Source organism: Daktulosphaira vitifoliae, unplaced genomic scaffold, assembly GCF_025091365.1.
Source record: "Daktulosphaira vitifoliae isolate Bord-2020 unplaced genomic scaffold, ASM2509136v1 Scaffold_5, whole genome shotgun sequence".
NCBI classification, from domain to species: Eukaryota; Metazoa; Arthropoda; class Insecta; order Hemiptera; family Phylloxeridae; genus Daktulosphaira; species Daktulosphaira vitifoliae.
In genome coordinates this window covers 10,553,745-10,570,525 of record NW_026099576.1, presented here as the reverse complement: position 1 = coordinate 10,570,525, position 16,781 = coordinate 10,553,745, and the positions used below count along the sequence as shown (strand labels likewise).

Sequence of the window (16,781 nt, the reverse complement as noted above, 5' to 3'; positions counted from 1 at the left end):
TTTTTTAAAAAGTTATAGCACTTTAAAGTAAAAAATGTAAATAATAAAATCGAAAATTTTCACACAAAAATAGCATTCGGTAGACATTTTCACCATGAAGATAAGATAAAGTCCGGAATTTTTTTTTTTCAAATTAAAGTACATTACATTAGCTTTAATTTAAGATATATATAAAAGTGTCAGACCTTCCGGAACATTTTCAAAAGTTAAGTTGAAAAAGTTAATTTTTTGTGAAAAAGTTGTCATTTTAAATCCCCCCCTGTGGGCTGGGTAAGTGTTAAATTTACAAAAATTATATGCCAAATGATAGGTAAAGACATCAACCATCTATGAAAAAAAATTATATTGATATGTTCATTTTTGAAAAAGTTACGGCTTTAACGAGGGAATTTTTTTCAATTTTTAAGGGTAATGTCTTCGACTAGATACGATTTGAGATCTTTTGACGTATCATTGAAAGAAATCGGTTCGGTGAGAGCTGAGAAAGTGGTAACAAACACAAAAAAAATAAAAATAAACACATTTTAGTAAAACCAATACCTTCTCAGCTTCGCATCGAAGCTAAAACGATAGCACAGTGAGGTCATGGCATAATTGCGACAAGTATAGATGATATCTGACAGTGATTAAATGTGAAGTAAAATGTAAAAAATAAAATCGAGTATTTTCACACAAAAATAGCATTCGGTAGTCATTTTAAATCCCCCTCTGTGGGCAGATAAAGGGTCAAATTTATAAAAAATGTATATTTAATGTAAGTTAGATTCATGTATATTTTATATGTATTAGTGGACTAATTACTATGGCAAACCCTTATAAAGTTATTTAAAATAAATAAAAAAAAATAAAAAATTGAACACAAAAATAGCATGTGATTTAACTACGGTATGACGTTTGCACATAGAAAATAAGTCGTTGGTACAATTATTTTTTTCTGTTAATTTATAGTACGTAACATAAACTTTAATTTAATATATGTTTAAAGGATGCAGTATTTACGGAACATTTTCAAAAGTTGCTATTTTGAAAACCCCTTTGTGAGCAAGTTAAGAGTTAGATTTTCAAAAAAATGATATCAAATGACAGAGAAATATCTAAGGTTTCAATATAAAAAAAAAATGTTGATTCGTTCATTCTTCGAAAGGTTATAGCAGTTTTAAGACAAAAATGTCAAAATTTACAGATTTTAAAAATCGTAATTTTTGGGAGAATTTGCGCCATTTACAGGTAACGAGGGAAATTTTTTTCAATTTTCAAGGGCAATGTTTTCAACTAGATATAATTTGTGATTTTTTGACGTTTTTAACGTCATTGAAAGAAATCGGTCCATTGAGAGCTGAGACAAAGTGGCAACAGACACACATAAAAAAACACATAGTAAAATTAATACCTTCTCAGTTTCTCATCGAAGCTAAAATTGTCATGTATCTATTAGGAAATAGTAATTACCATCTGACGTAATAGACCCTAAAATATTGGGTTTGACAGCTGCGTCGAAAACAAAGCCGAAAAACGGCCTTGGATATATCAAAAGATTATACATTAGAAACATTTGAGGGAGATAGGGCGGTTTTGTACGGTTAGTGGATAGGGTAAGTAAAATGTATTGTCTGTTTATTTCTAGGCTTAATTAAAATAGTTAATAATATTAATTAATATTCTAGTAAGGAAGATGTTACATAATAGGTATTTGACAGAATTCTGCTATAGTCTCTCAAAAATTTTAATAATTACGTGTCCTTTTATATAAAAATATTTTTTAAGAGGAGAAATATTAAGTTATATATCTTAAAAATTGTGTTCAAATTATACCCATGTAAACTATACTTTATGATAAAAAAAGAAAAATCAAATGAAATATCGATTTTTAGGAATTATTAAGCATTAAAGCTACAAATCATACTATTTTCAATATAAATGGTCTATTTTGTAGTTTTTTTTGCATAGAAATGGAATACTCTCATAATTTTATATTATTTTAAATTGAAGCTTGTTTAATGTATAATATGACTAAAAATCTTCAAACGATTTGTCTTCTATAAGTAATCGGCCTCTTTAGTCAAAAATCATATTTTTGATAAATATAATAATTTTTTAAAAATATGCATCAGTATTTTAAGGTATTGATTTAAATCAATGTCAGATATCATATAATACTAATAAAAAAAATCCCTCAAGTTCACTATGTTGAATCTATACTGTACTTGTTAATGTTCTTGCCATTAAACAATAAAGTAAATTTCTAAAAGGTAAATGGTAAATACACTAAAATTATAAAAAACAAAATTATAATAAAATAATTATTATATAATACAACAATAAATTTAAATTAACATATAAATATACAAATTTTAATTTTTACTTAAATCACAATATTTATTACGCTTTACAATAGGAATGCAATACTGTACAATAATAAATTAAAATAATTTAAGTATACTAGAAATGAATAAATTTTGTTCTAATTTACATTTTAATTCAAAGTAGGAATTATAAATAATAGGAGTCAAATTTAATTGAATGAATATTTCTATTTTTAATATATCACTAACATAATACAAAAATGCTTTTTTGATTTTAAAAATCTTCTTAAGATGGTAAAAAAATGTATACATAATATTTAAATTGAACACTATAGTACATCATGTGATTTTTTCACATATTTAATAACGATTATATTTAAAATAAATTGTAAAAACAAAACAAATATAAATAGCTAAAACTTTTTATAGTTTTATAAAACTAACATAGTGATCTAAAACATTCTACAATAATATAATAATAACATTTATATTTAAAATATCAGTACAAATCAATAAATTTGATGTCAGTTAAATATAATTAAGTCATTGTGATCAGAAAAATAATAACTTATAATAAAGTTTCTATAATTATGGATGGAATGAGTTATTATCCCTTAAATAATTATTCTTAGAAAAATAACAATTAATTTATACAATATGAGATTGATCAAATATAAAAAATGAAATTTTGAGTAACAGTCCAAGTACTTTTTAAGAGTTTATTGACATTATAATACTCTAATTCAAATGTAATTATTAGGTTTTTAAATAAATTATTATTTAATAATACTAAACATTAACCATTACCTATTACTCAATGACTAGTTTTAACCAGTATTATAATCAATTGTTTTAAATGTATACACTAATACTTCATAACAAATGTAGATTTTTTACTACAATGTTACTTAATTTTGTTTTTACACTGAATCCAAACACAATATATTCGTAGATGTTCCCATCAGACTTTTCTTAATGAATTAAACAAGGCTAAATTATATAAAATATAATTAAATTTAAGCATTAAAAATTTTTGTAATAAGCTTTAGAAGGTCAAACAAAATTAAAGCATTCTTAAATTGTCACACGCTAAGCTATTTTGATCAGTAATTAAAATTAATGTTTGATTAGAAATTAACACTACTAATATCATCTATAAAAAATTTGGTTGATACTATTGATTCAATAACTTAGAAGATGCTATCAAATATTAACAATTATTTTTGAGAAAGAATCATGTATCATAAAATTCTTATATATATATACAAATATATAAAATGAAACTTTTAAATATTTGTTTATAATATTTAGTAACATTAGTAATTTTATGGATAATTCAGGTGGTTTAAATAGGTTCATAAAGATAATATTGTTTATAGCCATAATTTAAACAAAATATTTTCAGTTATCTATAGCATAAACATTGTATAATATTTTAATTAATGATGTTCAAACTGATTATAAAATTGTAGGTTTATCAATAGGAATAATTAGAAACAAAAGGAATAATATCTTCATTTTTTAAATTTTATTTAACGAAATAAATATATAAAGGTTTGAAAGTATTAGAATTTTTTAATTTTATAAACAACATTCATATTTTACTACATTTAAATAAGTACCAATAGGTAATATTAATTAGAAAATCCATAAATTTGGGACCTAGCATGGTTGAAATTAGTACAAATTTAAATACAACAATTAAATTGTTAATCCTGGAGGACATTTATAAATATGAAAGTGTATTAAACTTATATAACTCTTATAAAAATTTGGAAACAAATTTTATTTCAAAAATTGAGTTCTTGAAAAATAATTTTTAAATTAATAAGATTTTAATTGGTATAATCTTCAAGAATCTTTTTTTTTTTAAAGATAAATTTTCTTTTATTTTTAAAACAATTATATATTGAAAAATAATAACCACTACATAATTTATTTAGAAACTATTCAAGATAGGAAAATAAATAAAAAATTAAAATATTCTAGCAGCAAGAACCAGCATTAATATACCTTGGATGTGATGATTGTAAATATGGTCGTTTGTCAGACTTGTCCACAACAATATAATGCGGGTTAGAAAAAGATGTAGGCTTTGTTATGTTAACATACCCCGAACACTCTACTAAAAATTATTTAAAACAGTTAAATAAAGAAAAATACCAAAACACCAATGTTAAAATATTAGTAATACTTTATGTTAATCAACAACACAATACATTTTTTTATCAAAAATTCTTAAATTACTAACCTGGATTTTCAAGCATAGGTTTCAATTCAAAATCATCTTTAGTTTCAGAGTGGTCCGATACATTTTGAGAATTATTTTCAGATACAGGTGTATAGTTTAAATATGTAGGTGCAGTAAGCATACTCAAATAGTCAGTTGATGGGGCGCCTTCAGTATTCATCCTTAAGTAAACTTCATTTAAATTCATATAATGCTAAAAATATTAAAAATAGATTTGATATAAAATAAAATATTAACAATTTTATTTAAATTTAGATTTAGTACTAACAGATTTTGTACTATCTTCAAGTAAATCACCAAGTCTTTGAGCTAAGTTATTAAATGACGGTCTAGCTAAGGGATTCATTTTCCAACAATCCAACATAATATTGTAACTAAAATATTAAAAAAATGTTTAACATAAATATTTAAAATATTATATATTATTACCGAAACATAAAAAATATCAAACTCATTAATTAAGTCACTCTAATAATTTAAAATTAATGTAGAAAAAAAAATCATAGGCAGTTTATTTTATTAATTTTTATTTAACATCCTTGATAAAAGTTATTGCTTGTGCCAGAATATTACATAAAACCAATATACCTTAATAAAATCCTAATACCTATACACCAAGGCAAAATACATTACCGAATGAGATAGGTAATAGTAAAGAATTAAGAAAATTAGTAATTTTTGTTTATTAGATTTATAAAACTTTTTAAAATATATTTTAATAAATAATTTACTTTTATGCACTTTTTTGCAACAACAATTAACAGGTCAATAACAATTTTAGAATGAGTAGATATTAAGTTACAAGCAGTTTAATATATAGAGTAGATATATAACATGGGTGGAATATACATTATAAATATACATTAGTACTAGATGTACCCACCTGCGCTACATACCCACTTTATGTAATAAAATGCTTGTAATTTAATAATTATTAAATTATAATTACTTATTCTACAAATGTTATGGACCCATTAATCGTTGTTGCAAAAAAGTACTAAAAATTGACTATTTTGAAATATTAAAGAATTTTAAATTTAAAAACATATTTCATTATTTTTATTATTAAAATTAAATTTGAAGGCATAAATTATTTTTAATAAAATAATAACAAGAAAATGTTGATTGCGTCAAAATTTAAGAGTTGTCAATTAGATCTGTTTCACTTTTCCATTAATAATTAATTTCTTTATTTCATTTATTTCTTTATTTTATTATTTCTTATAAATTTTATAAAAAAAAATTCAATCTATTACATGTCTGAGTTAGCATATTCTGGTTGTTCCATACGGTATCCTTCCACTAATTTATTGAAAAGTACTTCAAATTGTTGAATTTCTATTAAAAAATTAAAATTTTAATAGAAATTAAAAAAATTATTTATAAAAATAAGTAATAATTTAATGATAACTTACTAGGGTAAGGTGTAACTGCTAGAGAAAAAATTTCCCACAGAACAATACCAAAAGCCCAAACATCAGATTGTGTGGAAAAAACTCTATCCCGAAGGGATTCAATAGCCATCCACTTAACTGGTAATAAATCCTGAATGAAGAAAATGAATTAATAAATTTTTTAACTTTCAAATGCATTTCTTATTAACATTATTGATTAAATATACATAATAATATATGTATATTATATGTATATGCGCAGTGGATCATTCAATAGCCGTTTTAGAGCTGATGTTCAGCTTTACTGTTTGCTATTAGTTCCCGGATAGGTGACCCACCCCTTATTGATTCCCACAGCCGTAATGAGGTTGCATTAGGTCGTTAGTTGGTGTAATAATCCTGTCAAATCTTTGTGAGATAAGTCCAACCCTAGATAGTTGGAATATAGGTTAAGGAGCTGATAATTTCAGAATTCATATATATTCATAGTTATAGTTCATAGCTTTTTTTTTTTGTGGTTTAATCAAGCCAAAGACTAAATTGTCTAAATTCATATATTGTCTAAAGAGCAGGGAAGTTAATAAGGACATATCAGTTTACTTTTGTGGCAAAAAAATTATAAATGCAGTAACCAGTGTATTCTTGGTGTGATATTGAACTAGACATTAACTTATAAGGCACACTTGCATTAAATAGTAGCAAAACTTTAAAACTAAAATTGATATTATAGGAAAATTAATAAGTGTGGGAAGAAAATATTCATACTGAGGTGGTAGATATTCAGCATAGATAAGCTATATGCATAATATTAGACACAGTCTTTAACACAATCATTCACTGGTTTTCCTATATGACAAACATAAACCGACAAACGTAGATATGGACCTACCTAAGAGGCATAGATAAGATTCAACTAAGATAAGATACACACAAGACATCGAATTTGTAACAAACTTATGTACAAATGGAGGTTTAGAGAGACCAGAGTGCAATTTTGATGCAACAAATAATCTTAGATTATCAAATAAGGAGATATGATGGTGGAAATCTTCATCAAAGTAATGCCAGAGGCAGTAACCTGGTTTAACTATCTGAATTTTGTTATTTAAGTTAACATAATTTTTAATGAAATACCAAATTCTGTTAAAATCTTAAATGTTTAAACATGTTAGTTATAATAATAATTAAATTGTTTACCTAATAAAATTTTTTTAGTTTTTAGTGATAACATTTAATGCAATGTCATACAAATAAATAAACTATATATTATGGTATATTTTATAAAAATAAATAAAGGATTTAAATTAATACAATATTTTTTTTTTTATCAAGAGTTTTTTCAATAAAAATATTTAATATTTATTTAAAATTACAAAAATATTTTTGTACTTAAGAAGCATAACAATCCCAGTTCATTTTTTCAATTTTCCAAGAGAAGCAAATACAACGAAAATTCGTTTTAATTTCTAGAATTAGTTAAACTGAAAAACATATGATTTTATTTGTTGGAAATAAATTATGAATAAAGATTATTTGGTTTTAATTAACCTATATTGATATTAAATGATAGACATATTAATAATGGTGTACTGTTAAATTGTACTAGTATTCCTCTCAGGAAATATTTAATTAAAAAAATTATTGTACTAATATAGTTTAAAATACTGATAAGTAAAATTTAATATTAAGCTGCAGAGTTTTACTTTTATATTGTTGTATAACAATATTGAGTAAACTTTTAGAAAAATAGTTAGTTAAAATTCTCTATTAAAACATGATAATACTATATTATTATTGTAATTAATATTTGTATATATATTTAAATTAATTGTTTATTTAACAAAGACTTATTGAAGTTTAAATAATATATAGATTCATACTTTGGCAGATTTTTTTTTGTAATTTTCACTATTGTACATTGTCTTTGCAAATCCAAAATCACAAATTTTTACAATATTATCTTCAGCTAATAGAACATTTCTGGTAGCTAAATCACCATGAAGAATCTACAAAAAATTAACTTTTCATAATTTACGTTTTTAATTTATTTATTTATAAAAAATTAAGCTTTATACAGTTTTTATAACTTTTTGTTATAAATATTTTAATAAATTATTAATTGACAAAAACATGTTTAAATACTTTTCTACTAGCAAGGTAGTCCATGCCTCTAGAAATTTGAAATGACCAACATATCAGATCATGAGTACAAATGGGCTTTACATTAAGATTTTTGTAATCTCCTCGGTAATTGGAACGCCATTCAGGTTCAACCTCATCGGGAACTAAATAACCATCAGAACCAATTTGTGTACTGCTATCATCAACTTTTCCATGAGAATTATTCTTTGATGGAACATTAACATAATATGGATTTCTAAAAATAGAAGAATTTAATATATTAGACTCAGTTATCTATGAAATATTTAATTTTTATTACTTGGATATATTTTTAATACTAAAATCTAAGTAACCATCTAATGTTATTTGATTTACAAAACAATCTCTTTGTTTTAGCAAATAATCATGTATATTTCCAAAACGACAATATTCAACTATTACCATTAATTCCCCTGAAAATTAGTGATTTTAATAATACAGTTTTAATAATATTAATTAAATTTAAAATAATTACTTTTATTTATATTTCCTGTATAAGCACCAAGTAAGTTAACTACGTTTAAATGTCTACCTAAATGAATCATAATTTTTAGTTCAGAGGCCAATGCTTTCACATAAGATGGATCAGTATTTGGTTTAACCATTTTTACAGCAACTGTAGTACTTGTTTTATCATCAATTATGCCAATTGCTTCAGCTTTATATACAATTCCAAATGCACCAGATCCTAATTGTTTACCTATAGTAAAAATAAAATTGTTTATTTCTAATTATTGTGTTAAATATATTAATGCATTTTCAATTAAATTCTTATTAAGTTTATTAAGTACATAGTTAACTAAACATAATGGGTTGGATAAAAATATCAAGGTCTTATATTTTTATCAGCCAATAAGTTAGTCAAACAACCAGTTATTGTATTTGACTTATAAGAATATATTTATTTAAAAATATAGTTTGGAATTAATTCTAGTCATGATAAAGCACAATTATTGAATATGATATAATTTTAATATTAAACGTTTTTTCTATATTGATATTTTATTGAAATATTATGATATCTTTAATATCAATAAGCAATTTGTTGATCATATTTTTTTTTTATTGTCAACGAGAATAACATGATAATTGGTTTATATATTAGTTATTTTTAATTTATTTATAGTAAAACAATACTACAATGCAGAATTTTACAACATTCAAATATAATTTAAAAAAATGTAAATTAAGAAGAAAATATGTATTTATTGATTTATTTTTAATTAAAAATAATGAATAATAGGATAAAAAAATTTCAAAAACATAATAATAACAAAAACTAAAAATTATTATAGAAATATTAATATTATAAACTTTTAAGAAATGAATAAAAGAAAAAAATTATTACTTATCAGCCTACTTCTGTAGTATATACCTATGGTAATAACATTTAGTGAATAAATGTATCTATTTAAATTATACATAGTTTTTATCAATTATATAGTGTTTAGTAAATAAGAAAACGGGTTTCTATTGCTCTCATTTTTTCTAACAATTAACTTGTTTCCTTACTTACTAAAAATCCTGTATATAAATAATCTACATATTATTATAATGGTTATTTTTTATCAACAATTATTTTGGATATTGTAAATATAATGGAATGATTAAAACAAAATCATTATTAAAAATAAATCATTAAAGATCTTTAAATTTTAGTAGTTTGTTTTATCAGCAAGTAATATCAATCTCCATATTTTACCAATCAAGCCTAATTATAAAGGCCCGAGTTTTTCTTGATAGTTAATCAGTATTCAAGTATAAATTAAAACAAAAAGCCTTTACAATAGTGAAATACTTAATTATAAATGTATTTATATTATTGACCTAGTTTTAATTTTTCTCTTGGAAACTCCCATCGTTTGTCATAAGGTAATAGTTCTGCTTGTTCCTCTATCCCCAAATCAGGATTCCAACTTTCAACAGCACCATTTTCAAAATGTAACAATCCTGCTATAGCTAGTTCTTTTTTCAATTTCTAAAAGAACAGAAAAAAAAGATTAGAAAATCATATATTATAAACAAATGAAATATCATACTCTTTCTTTTTTTAAATGCGTGGCAAAACATATCATAAAAACTCCAACAAGTATGGCAAGTGCTGCACAAACTACGATAAAACCAAAATGCTCATGTTCAACAGGTTTATCTATAGATAAATAAATAAAAACATTTCATATATGCTAATAATATATAACTATATTTAGTTTTATTATAGTTAACTAGGTATCATTCATTAGCCAAATATTGTTGTTATAATTATTTTATTATTTATTTACTTTTTAAATTTGGTTACAAACAATTTTTACAGAATAGAATTTCTTATAAAGATGCAATGCACATAATTTTTTTTAAGAAAATGTTTAAATGGTTATTCATTTTTATGCTTAAAATATAAGGTTTTTGTCTAAAATTATGGAACCCAGTTGCAATTAAATTTAAAGGATTAGAACATATAAATAATTTAACGAAGTATATAGACAGTGTGGTATACACAATTATTTATTAATTTACAGGGCAGAGTCTGTAAGTTAATAAATATTCATGATAATATTGTAAGTAAATACATATTTTATAATATTGTGATATTATAAAATACAACTTATACAATACCTATAAGTGTTAAAGTGTTAGTTGAAATTACACTTCCTAATCTATTTGAAGCATTACACTTGTATACTCCTTCATCTTCAAGTGCTGTAAAGCGTATAAGAAGCGTTTGATTTTTATCTAACAAAAGAACCCTACTTTCATTTTTTTTTAAACGAAGAGGACTGTTATTCTAAAAATAATAATAAAATATTAATAATTTATTAAGTATTTTTATACTAAAATAATTTAAAGTGCATACTTTATACCACATAATTGTTGGCTGTGGCATTCCACTAACATAGCATCCCCATTGAACTGGATTACCAGTTTTAACTTTCCAATCACTTGAATTTAAATTAGAAGAATCATAAAGTACTGGTGCTTGAGCAACTATAAAAAAATCTTTATTTAATAGTTCTTATTAAAAAAATTTCAATCAAATTTATTAACTTACTGTTTACTTTTATAGGGTATGAGAGTTGAACTACACTGAAGTTTACTAATTCAGAAATCACACATAAAAACTCTCCATTAGAAATATTGTTTACTTGTCTTAATGACAAATATGAACGATATGAATGTTTGGTGACATTTTGTGTGATAAATTGTGCTAAAATATTTTTTTAAGTTAATAAAATTATTAAAACTACACTGTAGTTACTCAATACAGTCATCAATTTTTACTAACAGATTTAACAAAATGTAACACCTTTTAAATTGTTTATTAAAATTATTCACCGCAAGTAGTTAGGATTAAAACTAGGAAGAAGAATCACCGCCTAAATAAAATGCTTTTTAGGTAAAAAATTGTGATGATTCTGCATATTGTTTAAAGAATTGTAAGGGCACAACTTTACAACTTCTTAAACCCACCATAACCTGAGAACAAATAGGCCAACACAATATTTCGACCATTTTTTTTTATAAATATATTGAAAAATTTATTTTCCTTTTTAGAGTTAACTTAAATAAAAATTTAAAGTTCCATACAATTGTATCATAATTTTATTTTTAAAAGTGGTTTATTATAAACATTTATTTTGAGTTAAATTATTTTTATTCTTAGGTGACAAGTTATTAAATTTTAAGTTGACGTTTTCTGGATTCTGATATAATTTTAATTGATTAAATAATTAGTTTTAGAAAAGTAACAGTATATTAAGGTCTTTAAAATATATTAAATAACCATTATGTATTCACAGTATTAAGCTCTAAGTCTTACTGATATCTAAATGTTAAAAAAATGTTAAAAGTTAATTAGACTATATTGTTAATAGATGAGATAATTTATATAGCATATGGTCAATTTTTTAAATACTTCACTGCAAGTTTAAGGATTAATAAAGTGATATAAATCATAAAGACATGTATGATGACCAGAAAATGGCTTTTGGAGTGGGCCATGGCCACCCCTAGAATTATAGTATATATTGTATTATATACGTGTCTCTGAAGACTATATATAATTTATAAAACAAAAATAACTAGTATAGTAAAAATTGATCACATATGGCTGAAATTAAATTAATAATATTAATTTAAAACTAAAAAATTTAATTCTAAATGCCACAAAAAATTCTTAAAAAATTGCATATATGTATTGAGAACAATATTACCATTTCAAATGTTTAACATTAAAGTGTGCATTTTTAAATTTTTTAATAATTTTTTATGGCTTTTTGAGTTAAATATTTTTAAGAATTTTTCGTTTTAAACTAATATTTTTAATATAATTTTAATTTTAAATAATAATTATTAGGTTAAAAAACCTGGCATATTTAGATTAATTCAAAAAATGGACAAACTCACTTTTATTTGAACTAATTAATTCTATATTGTTACTAGGGCTTCTAAAAGCCCAGCTAATATTTTGAGCATACATATACTTTGAAGCTCCACATTCAACTGTAATATTGTCACCTTCAACTACAACAGGTGGCCCTTTAATTGATAAACCTCTAGTAACATCTAAAATATAAATAATAAATAATAAATAAAGAATATTCTTGTTAAAAAGAAATTTGATGAACTAAATTCAGTATTTAATGAGTTTTCTCTTCTAAAAAATCTAAAATTTTACCCAAAAAATCAAAGGATCAAATTAGTTTCGTGTGTCATAGACACAATTTCAACAAAAATTTTGAAGGGGTTTATTAATTATATCCAACTTCTTCCTCACTAAAATATCAATTTAAACTATTATTTACATAGTTTACTTGGTACATCAAGTAATTAGCATAGAGGCAAGAGAAAAAAGATAAATATATAGTTTTTTTTTTAAATTTTGGAGGGGTTAAGACCCTTTAATTAACGCCTACACGTGTCATATAAAATTGAAATCTAATTGTGAATATTATTAAATATAGTAAAAGAAATAAGAAACAAATATTATACCAGTCACTAGGAATATAGTATCATGTTGAGTACTTCCAAAATCATTTGAAGCATTGCACATTAAAATTCCCGTTTTTTTGGCTGTAATATTAACTTGAGATACAAGAAAAGTTTCTTTCATTGATGTTTCTCTGTACATTTGCCTCTAAAAAATACATTTTAATATTGAAATGTTAGATTAAATAGATATATTAAAAATATTCAACATGCTTAAAGTACAATAAAATAAATGAAATAATTACTGTTATTGGAATAAATGATTCATCACAACTAGGGTAGTTGGAACACTCTTTAAAACTCCATTCAACTATAGGTAAAGGATATCCAGCAATGAAACATTCTACAATATGAACTTGGTCAATTTCATAGAAAATTGTACTGTTTACTATTTCTACAATTGGTTTATCTACAAAGTGAAAAAAAAAATGTACTCTAAAACTAATTAAAAAATTCTACTAAAAATTTAACTTTAAGATATTTTAATTAATAATGATTTTTTTTTATACCATATACTACTAAAGTATAATTTTTTAAGTGACCATTAAATGCAAAGATTTATTTTTTACTAATTTGTCGAATAATAATAATGAGATATTATATTTGTTTTTTAATTACCTTCAACTAGAAGAGTTACATTAATATGTTTTCTATGAGCATCATTATCAGCAGTTAACTCATAAATTCCTGAATCAGATAGTTGTAAATCTTTGATAACTAATTTTGATGTAATTTTATCATTTTCAACATATATTTTGTCTTGGTTTAATCCAATTTCTTTGCCTTCTGGGTCTCTCCTAATGAAATATACAAATAATACATAAATTAACTTAAGAAACTTTTTAATTTAAATTAGGTTTAATTTTTAAGATCTTAAGCTTACAACTGAGTGATATTTTTTAATTTTTATATAGATACAAATAGCATCCTTTTTAAATCTATTTATTATTTTAAGTTTTCAATCAATTAATTTTAATAATACTTTTAAATACCCCACTTAGTCTAGAATTTATTTCAAAGAAACTATTGAGATAAAAAGAAAAATTTTAAATGTTTGAGTTACTATTTACCATATAAGAGTCGGTTTTGGATAAGCTGAAACTTGAACTATCCATTGAACACGACGAAAACCAGCCCGTCGAACAATTTGAAAAACACCTCCCTGAACAACTAAGTCCAAATAAGTTACATCAGGAGCTGAAGATAAAAAATTCAATTTTAAATAGGGGTAAAAATACAACACAATATATTTAAAAGTACAATAGAAATAAGTATAACATAACTAACTATAGGCTTTTAGAGTATATGCTGCACTATTTTTGCTACCAGAATGAACAGTAACTTCACAAGTATATTTTCCTTCATCTTCAGTTGTAACATTTTTAATAAAGAGTGATCTACTACCAAAACTTTTAGTAACTCCTTGTTTAACACCACTAAAGAATTTTTCCTTTCCAATAACTACATGACCATTCTAGGAACAAAAAATTTAACTATAAAATAATGGCTCACAAATTTAAAAAAATAATGAAATTTAACATAATTTATACTGAAATAGACTTTAAAAATATATATTTACATCTTAAATATAATATTATTAATTCTATTGACAAAATAAAATAAATTTACCTCAATCTTTTGAGAATCTGGAACTCTCCAATGTAGTGTGAATGATATACCAATATCCATACTAACTGAACAGTTTAAATAAAGTTCTTGACCAACAATTAAATGTTCAGAACTTGAAGTACTACTATTTATTATTGGCATAACCACTTTATCAACTTTGGCTGTAAGTAAATAGTATCGAAACATGAAATTTTTTGCTAATTATATACAATATTATAAAAATGAAATGAAATATGAATAAGCTGCAAAAATTTGAAAATGTTAGCAGTATTATTTGTATGGCTATTTTTAGTTTCACATTTTAGTTGGTTAATTAAAATTAAAAAAAAAATATTGAATAGTAATTATTTACTACAAGATGTCTAAGATAACTAATAATCATTTAATCATTTAATATTTGAAAAAATTATTTTTTTTTTAATGAGATATCACAAACATTAATTTACAAGAAAAATATAACATAAGTTAACTAACATACAAAGTTATAAAGAAATACTACAAATATATTGTACTCTTTAACTTATATAAAAGCAACCAATAATAAACATATAACTAGACCAACTCACGATTAATGGATACAGTTAAGGTTCGCGATTCACTGATATTATTTCTAACTGCCTCACAATTGTATTCACCCGAATCTCGAACTGATGGTGACCTAAATTTATATCCTACTTTTGGATCAAAATATAAATTTTCACTAACCTGAAATATGAATATACACACACATACATACATTATGTACATATTTACAGATAAAGGATAACTTAAGTAAACATAACTATCAATTTTTATTTTATGAACTTCAAATAGAACATTTCCATTTATTTATGTGACTTTATAACCACATATTTTTTTTTAGATTAACATTTAAGCCAAATTAAAAACTGTTACACTTATTACTATTTATAATGCGTTATTTTTTTGCTCATTTATTTATAAGATTATCAAGATCAGTTCTTTTTTTCCAATATAAGTATATTTTTAAATAATTAAATATTGAATAGTCTCTTATCATTTAGGAAAATACTACTGGAGTAAATAATACTAATAGTGTGAATAAAATGTATAATTTTTTAATAGGCAGTTGATGTTAATTTAATAAGCTAACTACAACTATTAAAATAGATAAGAAAATCCATTAATTTGTTAAAAAAAAAATTAGTTTGAAGTATTTTAAGAATCAAATCTATAGTTAAACATATCAACTAAAAAAACAAACAATCAATACAATTATACACAAAATAATTCTGTAGTTAGAAGCATAAAAGCAATGATACATAAAATAGCTTTGTCATTACACATTGTTTCTCCAGCATGTGCACCCGTAGCAAAAACAGAAGTGAGTTTAATTACTTATTTATCAAAATCAATAATTTAAGACATTTTATAAAATAAATTATAAAATATTTAGTGTTTTTAACTCAATCAATTAAAAAAATAACTTAGTTGTTTGAAAGAAAGGGTTAAGATATTCTAAGTTCCCCCATAACCCAACACCTATATATGTAAAAAATTATCTATAATAAAGTTTCAATTATACAATATGAAGTTTATATAGTCAAATTAGTACATTTAATGTATACACAAAGCGGGACACTCTGTATACATATAAAACTATTGTTCTTCTATCTTCTTCCTAAATAACATATATTGGTTTTATTGTTTAGTAATTATTAATATATAAATATTTGAAGACTTGAAATCAATAATGTGGTATGTGCTAAAAATTAAAAATTAAGTTAATCCCAGAAAAATGTTACTAGTAACACGCTCACTTATAAATAAATAAAATAATATATAGATTAAAAAAAGGGAAAATTAAAGAGTGTAAACGTAATTTTTTTTTTCATGAGTAGTTGTAAATATAAACTATCTAAAGGTTTTACATTTTTGTTTAGAATTTTTTTTTAATTTCAAAAAAAAAAATCCAGCATAGGGAGGTTGCTGCACAGTGGTGACGTGGCTTAGTTTGATCAAGTATAATGATATCTGACAGTGATTAAAATCACTATAAAAAAAAAACGCTTCGATGCAAATCTTTAGATAGTGTTTAATTTT

General features: G+C 23.2%; 1 protein-coding gene across 6 annotated transcripts in view; it reads right to left on the bottom strand.

The window, feature by feature from the left end:
- Nucleotides 1–2,809: 2,809 nt before the first annotated feature.
- Nucleotides 2,810–16,781, bottom strand: part of LOC126907055 (vascular endothelial growth factor receptor 1) — an 18,975-nt gene continuing 5,003 nt past the window's right edge. The window contains exons 5-27 of one of the 6 annotated variants that reach the window (XM_050688065.1): nt 15,287–15,425; nt 14,721–14,881; nt 14,379–14,565; nt 14,162–14,288; nt 13,710–13,888; nt 13,337–13,500; nt 13,095–13,239; nt 12,510–12,668; nt 11,155–11,310; nt 10,960–11,090; nt 10,722–10,890; nt 10,148–10,257; nt 9,936–10,086; nt 8,584–8,808; nt 8,389–8,521; nt 8,091–8,325; nt 7,829–7,954; nt 5,970–6,099; nt 5,811–5,892; nt 4,823–4,928; nt 4,555–4,747; nt 4,317–4,428; nt 2,814–3,293 (exon numbers count right to left, since the gene is read on the bottom strand). In XM_050688065.1, the coding sequence (XP_050544022.1) occupies nt 3,284–3,293; nt 4,317–4,428; nt 4,555–4,747; nt 4,823–4,928; nt 5,811–5,892; nt 5,970–6,099; nt 7,829–7,954; nt 8,091–8,325; nt 8,389–8,521; nt 8,584–8,808; nt 9,936–10,086; nt 10,148–10,257; nt 10,722–10,890; nt 10,960–11,090; nt 11,155–11,310; nt 12,510–12,668; nt 13,095–13,239; nt 13,337–13,500; nt 13,710–13,888; nt 14,162–14,288; nt 14,379–14,565; nt 14,721–14,881; nt 15,287–15,425 (3,330 nt within the window). In that variant the 3' untranslated portion in view covers nt 2,814–3,283. Of the gene's footprint in view, nt 3,294–4,316; nt 4,429–4,554; nt 4,748–4,822; nt 4,929–5,810; nt 5,893–5,969; nt 6,100–7,828; nt 7,955–8,090; nt 8,326–8,388; nt 8,522–8,583; nt 8,809–9,935; nt 10,087–10,147; nt 10,258–10,721; nt 10,891–10,959; nt 11,091–11,154; nt 11,311–12,509; nt 12,669–13,094; nt 13,240–13,336; nt 13,501–13,709; nt 13,889–14,161; nt 14,289–14,378; nt 14,566–14,720; nt 14,882–15,286; nt 15,426–16,781 lie in introns of all 6 variants that reach the window. The other 5 variants (XM_050688064.1, XM_050688066.1, XM_050688063.1 and 2 more) reach the window with 5 other exon arrangements.